Source organism: Erpetoichthys calabaricus, chromosome 8, assembly GCF_900747795.2.
Source record: "Erpetoichthys calabaricus chromosome 8, fErpCal1.3, whole genome shotgun sequence".
NCBI classification, from domain to species: Eukaryota; Metazoa; Chordata; class Cladistia; order Polypteriformes; family Polypteridae; genus Erpetoichthys; species Erpetoichthys calabaricus.
Genome location: NC_041401.2, coordinates 93,393,391 through 93,405,817, shown reverse-complemented (window position 1 = coordinate 93,405,817; position 12,427 = coordinate 93,393,391). Strand labels below are relative to the sequence as shown.

General features: G+C 36.6%; 1 protein-coding gene across 1 annotated transcript in view; it reads right to left on the bottom strand.

The window, feature by feature from the left end:
* The window catches only part of nlk2 (nemo-like kinase, type 2), a 164,098-nt gene that overhangs the window by 65,074 nt on the left and 86,597 nt on the right, over positions 1 to 12,427 (bottom strand). The window contains exon 3 of the mRNA XM_028807112.2: positions 406 to 461. Within this exon, the coding sequence (XP_028662945.1) occupies positions 406 to 461 (56 nt within the window). The remainder of the gene's footprint in view (positions 1 to 405; positions 462 to 12,427) is intronic.

Below are 12,427 nucleotides of genomic sequence, written 5' to 3'. Positions count from 1 at the left end.
ACAATAAACAGCTTTTCTCTTGCCTGATTTATCTTTCTATAATTAAGATGTTGATTTCTACCACAGTTACAAAAAAGATAAATAATCATCAAACATTTACTGAAAGAGCGTGATGTTAACCAATATAAGCCTCAGAGCATGGTGCTTTAATTCCAGTCACTAGTTTAGAATGATTACATTGAAAAATTACTTATAAATCAATAAAACTTCAATATAAGTATTTCAAATTTTTATTTTCCAATTTTTAATGTTCCCTTACCTTCAGAGTGATGAACACATTAACACTTAATGGTGGATAACAATCTAATTCTAGAAGGAGTTTCCAGCAACTAGATTACTATTCACTTAACTGTATTAGATTTCTCATCATGATTGCTTCTGCATAGCATCATGGAAGAAGGATACATTTCTTCAAAGTAATCGATGTGTGGGGGCTGTAGTATGTCAAGTGCGGAGAGGACCTGGTGAAAAACAAACATTAAATTATGTAATTAAGGGAACATTTGAAAAATAAATTCTTCATTTTTTTTCCAAATGAAGATGGAACATCTTATTTTTTAATGAAATAAACTGCAAAAATCTTGCATATCTTTTATTTTGACCACATCAAAAATACTTTGTTTGAAATCTCTGCCCTTTAACTTAAAGTACCTGTTGAGTTGGTAAATCAGTCAGGAAGTCACAAGATAATTGATTACTCTTAGAAATCTGCTGCATCAGATACAGTTACAAAGAAAATAATGTGAGAGCAGTGCTAACCAAGTTACAAATGAAAGCTGCTGGTTGACTGCCCAATATCATATTCTGAAATTACCCATTTATCTGTGCAAATTCAGCACAGGAATCTTTTGTGCAGAAGGACTCACTGTAGAGGGTAATTACAAGTCTAAACAGACCTGAACTGTCTGGCCTTTTAAATTATGATAGAAAACTGAAGGGACATATGAGGGAATAATGGAAGGAAAGTCTCAACAGTTCCAGATGGTATTCCTGACTCTAATAATTCAGGAGGTCACTCTGTAAGTAATTCAAAAAAATCCCCGTCTTATGAAAGGCCCAACAAGCTTAGATTTATAGAATGGGTGTTGGGAAGATGAAGATGGGAGGAAAAAAGTGTCGAGAAAGGTGTGGAGTAGATGTTTAGAGGGGAGTATACTGGTGGATAAGTGCTCTAGACACCCTGTGTGTTGGACAGGGACAAATTCAGTATAGGGAGGCCTATGGGCAATGGTTTTCTCGTTTATCATTGTTTATGCTGTGCTGCAGAGATGGGACTAAGTTGTACATATGCAAGCCTCAAGTAAGCTTCAAGTCCTAACCTACAAATTTCAAGCTGAGTCTCAAGTTATAAGGATTACATTCAGGCAAGTCAGTTTGAGTTGCTGTTTTTATCCAAGCATGTCAAGTTGACTAATTGGTTTTATTCAAGCAAGTCACACCAAGTCATCTTTGACTTCAACACTTCACTAAAAACGTACTAACATTGTCACTACTATTTGCAAAAATTCTAATTATGGTAATGTATGATGTACAATAATATCTAAGCTAAGAATAAACTTTCCCAGAGAAAATTATTATTAAAAAATAACAGTGATTGGTATATAAAATAATTCATTTACTTTGAATAATTTTCATATAGACTAAGAGCAATATGTCTAATACGCACAGTATTTAAAGAAAAACTTTGAAAGGATATGTTATTTCAGAGTATCTATACATACATTTTCTAAACCCACTGTACCCTGACTACAGTTGCAGGGAAGTCGGAGCCTATTCCAGTACGCATAGGGCACAATGCAGAAACAACCCTTGGACAGGGCGCCAGCCAATTAGGTCAAACACACACACGGGCCAGTTTAACACCGCCAATTCACCTAACCTGGATATCTAGACTGTGGGAGGAAACTCACATGAATATGGTTTGAACATACAAACTCCATGTAAGGAGGATCTAGGACATAAACCTTGGCCTCCATGCCGAGAAGTAACCATGTGCTAGATAATTTTGTATATTTATTAACTAATTACATTTTTTTAACAATCCCATTTTTTAACATGTATTGCACTGGCAACAAATTTAGTTTCATTACTTATTTGTGAAAAACGTGGCAGAATTATTATCCCATCATCACGAAACACTTGTTTAATAAGGTTACTGTACGAAGGCAGTGCAATTATTCTCACTGCCATATTTGACAATGAAGGAGAGTCAGTTCAACGGTTATGACCATCACAGATATACAAGTGGCATTGCAATCTTCCGCTTTTTTTGGTTGTTTTTTATGGCACAATACAAAACAGCCTGATTCACTTCTATTGTTGCTTAAGTCCTGTTCTTTCTTTATTTAGAAAACAAAACCATATAGAAATACAGAACGTAGTTACAAAAGATGATAAATAAAATGTAATAACTGATGAAAAGTTCTGGTAAACTGACCAGCTAATAAAAGTACTTGTTCATACTAAGCAATATAAATGTAGATGAGTTTTGCTAATACTTATGTATTTTCTTTACATTAATGACATCAACACACAGATGGCTTGGACATGGACAAAGGAGCAGACAGATTTGCTAAAATTCATAGTAATAGAATTAATTGCCTTGGCAATATTGTATAATATTCTGAAATAATGTAGTTATGAAATTCTGTAAAGTGTAGAATAAGTGTGGTGAAAGAAAAATAGTGTTCATAATGTAGAACCATAAATTCATAGTATTCCATAACATTGTGCTCATTCTGCATTCAAGTCAAAAATCGGACAGCATAAAATAAATAATATGCACAAAAACTTTCAAGTTATGCACAATTATGTGAACTCTTGCTGTTGTGCTTGGTATTTCACACAACTAGATGGGAATTGCTTTATTTGTTCTTCCATCTTGTTATGTACTTTGGGCTGCATTAGTCTTCATTTAAATATCGAGAACACTTACAAACTGCCTCTTACAAAGCACACAGCGTTTTGCCACATTGCCTGATATATTTTATCAAAATTGAAAAAACAGTAGCTGTATCTGTGATGTTTTTCAAATATACAGTGTTTATGTAGTCAGATACTGATTATTTTAAGATTTGCTTCTTTTTAATAAAGGAAGTTTGAAATGTGGAAAAAGATATACAGTAGTAAAGTCCATTTCTTCTTGCCATAGATTAAAAAATAATCTCCACTCTTTTTTATAGCATTTTGTTGTCTGCTATTTATTAAAACACACTTTACCTTGTTCTTTTTAGTGAATTAAAATCACTTCTGGCTGGCTGAATAGATAAAATCCTTTTAACTCTTTAAAACGTATTGAATGGTGCTGCCTGTATTTGCATAATGTTTACACAGTATCTTGTCATGGTTGTTATTTTAGGTGCAGAGTAAATATTAAATAAGAAAACCAGTATATTCAATCAACACTGCTGTACCTTTAACGTGACAAATAAATGAAAACATTGAGATTAACCTTTGAGCCATAGTTTACAGAAAATGCTGAACAATGTATAAAAAAATGCAAAAGAAATGGTAACAAACCATGTGTGCAAAAAATGTTCAATATACAGATATTATAAAATCACTAAAGCTCTCATGCCAGTTGTAATCTTTTAACAACAGGGATGCTATGATCGATTGGCTGCTGATACAAATCAGCCGATTTTCACAAAAAAAGACTCCATTGATGATCGGTAAATTGATTGATAAAAAAAAGCGATCTTTTCAGACCCTGCTTTTCTAAACTTTATGGTAATTTAGTCGCAGTGCTCCTTTATGCAATGAATTATGGTAGTTCAGCCAGCACACATCTTTTTTTTCGCACATCTTTTTTCATTCCTGCAGTGTAAACAAAGAGCAGGAAGTTGTGGCTTGTTTTAGCAGTACGGACTTTTCCATATAGGAGCTAGAGAGAGGCGATTGGAATATTAGCATTTACGTTGAAGAAAGTGGAGCAATAAACTGAGAAAAAGAAATCAGAGAAGTCTTCCTGTGCAATTAGACACCAATAATGCTACTTTTTTAAGATAGAGAGAGAGAGAGAGAGAGAGAGAGAGAGAGAGAGAGAGAGAGAGAGAGAGAGAGAGAGAGAGAGAGAGATAGATAGATATTTTCCTCTAATTAAAGCAAATAGCGTTTTAGTTTGGATAGCTATCTTGTTTTAACTGCAGCAGCTTACATTTGCAATAGAAAAATGAAAAATGTTAGCTTAACAGCAAAATTTGTCTATTACTAATAATCCTGTTATACATGTTAGTTTTGTGTCTTCGTCATAAACAACTTATGAACATTTTATATTTTTGCGGCTTTTTTTTTTTTTTTTAATGATTTGTACTTGTCTGGGTTCACTTCCTAGGTCCTCCCTGTGTGGAGTTTGCATGTTCTCCCCGTGTCTGCGTGGGTTTCCTCCGGGTGCTCCAGTTTCCTCCCACGGTCCAAAGACATGCAGGTTAGGTGCATTGGAGATTCTAAATTGTCCCTAGTGTGTGCTTGGTGTGTGTGTGCCCCGCGGTGGGCTGGCGCCCTGCCTGGGGTTTGTTTCCTGCCTTGCGCCCTGTGTTGGCTGGGGTTGGCTCCAGCAGACCCCCGTGACCCTGTAGTTAGGATATAGCGGGTTGGATAATGCATGGATGGATTGATTTGTACTTGTTTATTATTTCTTGCTGTGCCATGCAGCATAGGTTTTAGTAATAAACAAGAACTACATAATTAAAAAGGTATTCCATATTTATAATTGCACCTCAAGAATTAAGAATGTCTAGCTGATACACTGAACAAAAACACCCCTGTACAAATACAGTTAATGTTTATTTTAACATCAAAAAAGCTGTAGTGCAAGTAATGATTAAAAATGATTAAAACCTATGAGTGCATGTATATTTACTTTAATATCAATGAACTGATTTTTGTATGAGGGAGTGTGTGTGTGTGTGTGTGTGTGTATGTATGTGTATGTGTGTGTATGTGTATATATATGTCTGTATCAAAGGAGTGACACTTCATAGGAGTTACATAACAAAGGAGTGACATAAATACCGAATTAAAGAAGTGACATTTTATTGGAGTGACATAACGAGTCACCTACCACACAAAACTGAAAGTACTCTCGCCAAAAAAATCATTGTCGCTTCACCTATCACACACAACTGAAAATATGCTCGCGAGCGTGTGTGTGTATGTGTATATATAGTTGTTAGAGATAAACAATACGACAGATTGTAATTATGAGAAGCATTTTATTTTCTTTTATGCCCTTATGTATAATGGATACATATATTTTTTTACATATTTTATTAGATAGATAGATAGATAGATAGATAGATAGATAGATAGATAGATAGATAGATAGATAGATAGATAGATAGATAGATAGATAGATAGATAGATACTTTATTAATCCCAAGGGGAAATTCATTAGTTAAAGTGTGTAATTTAAGAAAACTACTTATTTTAATATTTTTACGGCCACTGAACAAATAGCCTACAGAATTTATTTTTGTTAATAAAAAATGAACAGAACATCCAAGGTCTATAGTTTAATTATAAAAATACACTTTAATATAAGACACAAGGTTTCTATGCATCTGGTTATGCTGAAGCTTAGTGTAAAAAGGTTTTTAAATGAATAAAGTAGAGAAAAAAAAATAAAAAATTGGAATTGGACAATCAAATAACATGAAATCAGTGATCTGTAGCTGCCTTAAAAAACCTGATTGGAGCATCCCTAATTAACAACACACTACTACTAATACCTACTTAAAGTCACTGCTATAATTTTTTTGTTCAACAATTTCTGCTAAATTGTATCCTCTATCAAAACTAGATATATATTCTTTCTGTTCTGCTATTTAACTGCCTTTACTACACTGTAAAAGTTTGTATTGTCTCATATGTATAGTATATATTTCAGTTACCTCTTACCCAAATGCAAAGAAAAACATTTCTATAATAAAGCAAATTGTACTTGAATTCAGTGGGAAAAAAGACTAAAACAACCAACCAAAAATGAAAAATAAAATACAGACATGGGTTTTTATACTCATAGCATGTAAGTGTGTCAGATCATCAGGCAAAAAGGACAATTTTAGAAGACTGAAGGTCTTCAAATAGCTGTTTATTTAAGATACAGTAGAAAGTTTTTAACATGGAATTTCTCCTATGCTGGTACTGTATCTCATTTTCTTTCCATTAAAAGAAATAAAATAGGTCTCATAGGAAGCTGGATCCCATTGCATCAGCACTTGGCATAAGGCAGAAAACAGCACCAATCCATTACAGCCCCCCCCCCCCCCCCATACCCCCCAATCTCCCTCTCTCTCTCACACTCACACACACACAACCAATGCAGAATCAGCAGTTAATGTAACTTGCACATCTGCTGGGATGTGGGAGTTAAAAAGGAGTACTCAGAGGAAAGTCCACATAGATAATAAGAGAAATGTGCAAATGCCATATGAACAATGCATTTGATCTCAAAATACTGGATTTGCATGGTAGCAGCATTAGCCATTACGATAAAAAGAGTAGCTGAATCTATAGAAATGTGGCACAGTCCAGAAAGCTCTGAAGTTGGCCATGTCATAAGAGCCTGGGAAGCTTCGCTCACTAATAAGAAAACATCTTTATGCCAGCAGATGGCGGCAGTCAGCCAGCACTAACTCTGTTGTATTCAGTTGTTATATTTTTAAATTTTATTTTACTTTCTTTTTTAAGTTACTGGAGTTTGACTGCATACATATTCTATGGGAAGATTTGGAGTGACAACTCACCTTCTCATATTATTAAGTACATTTATAATGACAGCTGGCGTTCAGAAGAACGACAAAGTAACTTTTGGTTTCTTGGTCAATCCACAAAAATGCAATCAAAAATGTGTGACAATAACAAATATCAGTTAACGTTAAGTGCTTCAAATGATATGCAATCAGAAAAATCAAAACATACAGCACACTGTAATACGGATAGCCCAAAGATATGTGTGCCTTTTCTATAATACAAAGTATTTTGCTTTGAGTTTTCAGAGTCTTGAACAGTAATTCATAAATAAATGTCTTCATTCATCTATACTAATAAAAGGCAAAGCCCTCACTGACTCACTCACTCACTCACTCACTGACTGACTGACTCACTCATCACTAATTCTCCAACTTCCCGTGTAGGTGGAAGGCTGAAATTTGGCAGGCTCATTCCTTACAGCTTACTTACAAAAGTTAGGCAGGTTTCATTTCGAAATTCAAAGCGTAATGGTCATAACTGGAACATATTTTTTGTCCATACACTGTAATGGAGGAGGCGGAGTCACGTACGCGTCATCACGCCTCCTACGTAATCACGTGAACTAAAAACAAGGAAGACATTTACAGCACGAGTCACACGCGGGAACGAAGGTAAATGACGTTAATTTTTGACTGTCTTTTAATACTGTGTAAGCATACATATTAACACATGTGCAATTAAACGTGTGCATTTACGGGGTGATTTCTCAGGCTTAAAAGCTCACCTTTTATCAAACGCGGGAAGAAAGGTAACTGACGATTGTTCACTGTCTTTTAATACTGTGTAACCATACATATTAACACATGTCCAATTAAACGTGTGCATTTACGGGGTGATTTCTCAGGCTTAAAAGCTCGCCTTTTACTAAAATGGTAAATGCAAAACTATTTTCAATCCTTTTACTAAAAAGGTAAATGCAAAACTATTTTCAATCAGTTTATTGAAACGCTCCCGTTAAGGATTGCAATAACATATTCGCGAGATAAAAGAACGAAGTAGGGGGAAATGGAGGAACAGCCGCAAACAGCGAAGAGCAAAAAATTAATTAAACAATTGAGAACGGAGCGAGTTAAGCATACAAGCATGTTCATAAGGGAAACAAAGCACGGTGTAAAACGTAAGTTTAAATTAAGTTTATAGAAACGCTCCCGCTGTGGATTGCAATAACATATTCGCGAGATAAAAGTTTAATGAGAAGACACGAGGTATAAACGAACCACACGCCGTGGCGCAACGTTAGGGGCAACAGTTTCAACCATTCTATGATCTGCTTCTCGCAACTGAAAGACGGCACATGGCGGATGTTAGCCGACTTGCTGACCGCAACGTTAGGGGCTTCAACTATGGCGCTGACGCCACATCTCAGTGCCAACACTTTGCAGACTGTACTTAAAAGACACGCCCTCCTCACTGGACAGTTAAAAACACCAATCAAACTAACGATGACATCAAGTATTACCCAATCAAAAGTACGAAAGGAGGCATCTTCATAAAATGCGTGTGGGATGATTTGCATGAGACGCTGCTTTAAAAAAAAAATGATAAAAAAAATACGGGATAAATCCCGTCCAGTATTGATTCAAAACGGGACGCACAATTTCATTCTCAAACGCGGCACGATTCCGTATTTTAAAGGATGGGTGGCAACCCTACAGTGCCAGGTAACCACCCATACAATCAGATTGTGATTCAGACTAGGAATGCAATGAATGTAATTACCCCGATCTACATACAAGGCGAAAGTCTTGCAACATTCAAAGATGATGGTTTGGGATAAGTACACCATACAACATAAAAGAGCTTATGAAGCCTTGAACCGAAAAAAGCAAGATCTCAGAGATCGTAAAAAAAAAAAAAAGGAGGTAATGTCGTTTTACTCGCTGTAGATTTTAGTCAAACATTACCAGTTATTCCACGAGGGAGACCAGCAGATGAACTCAACGCGTGTTTAAAATCCATGCTTCTCCCACGCTCGGTTATATGTCGCGTGTTCTTGGGTAGGTGCACCAAAAAATGTATACATTTAAGCATGTAATGGGCAAACAAAAAATGAGGTATACCCGAAGGCACTGCAGTAGTACTTAATGTAACTTTACTTCTTAAATATTAATGTTTTACTGTTTAATAATTTATACACTTCTTATATGTTGTTCAAATTCTTTTATCAAAATACCACTGACAGCGCAATGCACGATAACATGGAGTGAATACACCATACGCATCCGCCCACGGCTGCCCTGCTGTGCGCAGATAGGAGTTGATTCTACAATAAAATAAAATAAAGAGTAAAACAATCATCACCCATAAAGCGTGTGTGTGTGTATATATGTGTATATATATATGTTGATATGTGGATGTGTATATGTATATATATATATATATATATATATATATATATATATATATATATATATGTAGATATGTATATATATGTGTATATGTATATGTATATATATGTTTATATGTGTGTGTGTGTATTTTATATATATAAAAACACAGCAACACTCATAACAATGACAACACAATTACATTGACAATCATGTTACGTTATTTTTAAAATGTTTCCTTTTTTTTTCATAACCTCTTTAACACACTACTTCTCCGCTGCGAAGCGCGGGTATTTTGCTAGTATCAAATAAAATTGCTTCTTTAAAAAGACACTGCTCTTTTTAGTTAATTTCATCATGTTCGAGAAACATATAATCAGGCTTAGAGCTCAAGTGAAGCGTGCACACTTCCAAGAACATGCAAAATGGATGCTCTTTTACATTTAAACGTGCTCATGTGTGTTGTTTTCAACACATGGAGTTTACATTTCCAACCACTCCACTGACTGTATTAGAAATGATCTTATGACCATGAGGTGAAGTGATCAAAGCACTCCGCGCAAAGTGTTTTACAGCCTTATTTATGTCAATTTAGTCTATAAATATAGACTAAATTAAAGGGCCCTTTGCTACCACCTTCCCCACATTAGTATTGAGAGTGATTATTTTGAAAAAAAAGTTTAATTTCAACTTCTGGAGCTTTACTGCAGTGTCAATAAAAGGAGTATTATGTAAGTGAATGTGTGTTAGCATGTCAAGCTTAGTGTGCCTAGTGATTGATGCTTCTTGTACAAGCCTTGCACCTTACAGCCTTGTACTAGGCTTAAGTGGTCCCAGCAAACAGATGAATGAATAAAATAAAAATAACATTTTGAAATAATGTTGAGATTACTTGTAATTGTTATGACAGCATCAATTAAAGACAGAGGAAAAAAAGTAGTTACATTTGTTCATGTAGTGCGGGATGGAATCAGCCCCAGGGTGCTGAAAATGTGTGCCAATCAGCTCTGTTGGGTCCTTCAACACCTGCTCTTTTCCCAGAGTTTGCAGAAGGTTTCCCTGCTGTGGAAATCATCCTGTGCAGTCCTACAGACCACTTGCTATTATTTCATACATCATGAAAATCTTCGACAGGCTGGCCTTGAAACAGCTTGACCCTTGGTTTCAGAACATCTTGATCCACTGCAGTTTGCATATTAGGCACAGATAGGTGTGGAAGATGCTCTGATCTACGAGCTCCACACAGCCTACTCCCACTAGGACAAAGCCAGCACCACATTCAGGACAATGTTCTTTGATTTTTTCCACTGGGAAAAAATCATAAGGCTGTGTGTCTTGATGCCACCACAATCTCCTGGATCAAAGACTATCTGTTCATGAGGCTAAATGACTGTGTTTCAGAAATGGTGTTACATAACACTGGAGCGCAACAGGGAATTGTCCTGTCTCCCTTCCTGCTTATCCTCTACACAATGGGTTTTCAGTCTAATACCAATGCTTGGCACCTATGAAATTATCAGATGACTCCTCCATCATAGGCTGCATAAATAATGGAGACTAGTCAGGAGGTTTGTGGAGGACTTTGTATTGTGGTGTAGGGAGGCCCACATGTAACTCAACATCAGCAAGACAAAAAACTAGTTGGTGGACTTTGGGCATGTCGAAGAGACTCTGTGACCAGTCACCATTCAAGGGGAAGATGTAGAATTGATGCAGAGTACATAAACAGCAAACTGGACTGGTGTGACAACACAGTGACGCTGTACAACCGGGGCGAGAGCAGACTATACTTCCTGAGGAGACTCGAGTCTTTTGATGTATGCAGCAAGCTGCTGGAAATATTCTAAAAGTTGTCACAGATGACGGAGGTCATTACCTGGCCGGGATGCCTGGAGGGACTGGAAAGAGACATGAATCAGCTTCCGGGGCACATGGGGGCAGCCGCCCTGGATAAAAAAAGGACCACAGGAAAGGGACAAAGAGGATTTGACCTATTGGGAACCGTGGCCACCGCCAGTGGGCGTTTTAAGCCTCAGGAGACCCGGATGTGATTACTTCCGCCACACTTGGCAAGATGGCGGAGGGATCGGCCAGGGACGCCCGGAGTGCTTCCAGTTCAAAGGGCAGCATTTCCGCCACACCAGGAAGTGCTGCCGGATGGACATCATCAGCCACCTGGAGCACATCCGGGCAGGAATAAAAGGGGCCGCCTCCTTACAGTTAGTGAGCCAGAGTCGGGAGTGGGAGAAGGACAAAGCTCCCAGGATGAGAGGAAAGGCGGCCAAGGACTGAGAAAGACTTGATTTTGGGGTGATTACTGCTTTGGGCATTGTGTGCTGTGTGGATTTGTGTTTATTTAATGTTTAATAAACATGTGCTTTTTATAAAGATGTGGTCTCCGACTGGTGGTGTCCGGGAAAGTCTCACAAAGTCCACAGTAGCCAGTGTACTGTTAATTTTACAATTTCTGCACAATATACATTTATTGATTGATTAATTGATTATTTGTCCAGTGAGTCTGGATTTTTGTTTATGTTTCGGATTCTGTATGCATCTAAAATTTCCCTTTTGGGATTAATAAAGTTTATCTGATCTAATATCACTACCACTGAGAATGAGGTAGGAAAACCTTGGAGTGCTTGTTATAGGGCCAGAGCTAAAATACAAGGCTCCCTCTAGAGGGTTATGGGATGAGCAGGAAAGACACACAGAGAAAAATGCCTATTTTGATGATAAAGATTGCAGTGTACATGAAACATGGACAACTATGGCAAACTGCAATTGCCTTCATGAAAGTATGTTTAATTAAAGCTAGTGTGTGCTTAAAGGATTATGTAAGTTGTTTCTTTATACTGTAGCTCTTCCTTTGCCTTTTAACAGAGGTTACCACAGCTCGATTGTCTATTATATTTATTGGGCATACACTTTCTGAAGTTCTGTTTGAACTGTTTAAGGCCCTATACCAATTGCTGTATTGTTAGATTATTAAATAGTCAATGAACAGAAGTGACAAAAACACTTGATGTCTTTGGGGTGTGAGAGTACTGTCTCTTCTCCAAGGGTTGTTGAGCTAATTTATCATCATCAACACACACACACACACACAAAATGGCAAAAAGCTAGCTTAATAATTTTTGAGGCCAAGAAATTACTATAAAATTTAAAAAGAGTCAAATCATGACAATCATTTCTGCTTCTAGCTGGTCTCTAAAAGATGTATTCTATTCATTCCATTTGAGATGCCTAAGTCAATATTACATTCATAATTTCACCTTCGAATAGTATTCTTATGTTAAGAAACCTATCACTAACCCTCCTAGTTTCCATTATCTTACTCCTCAATTCTT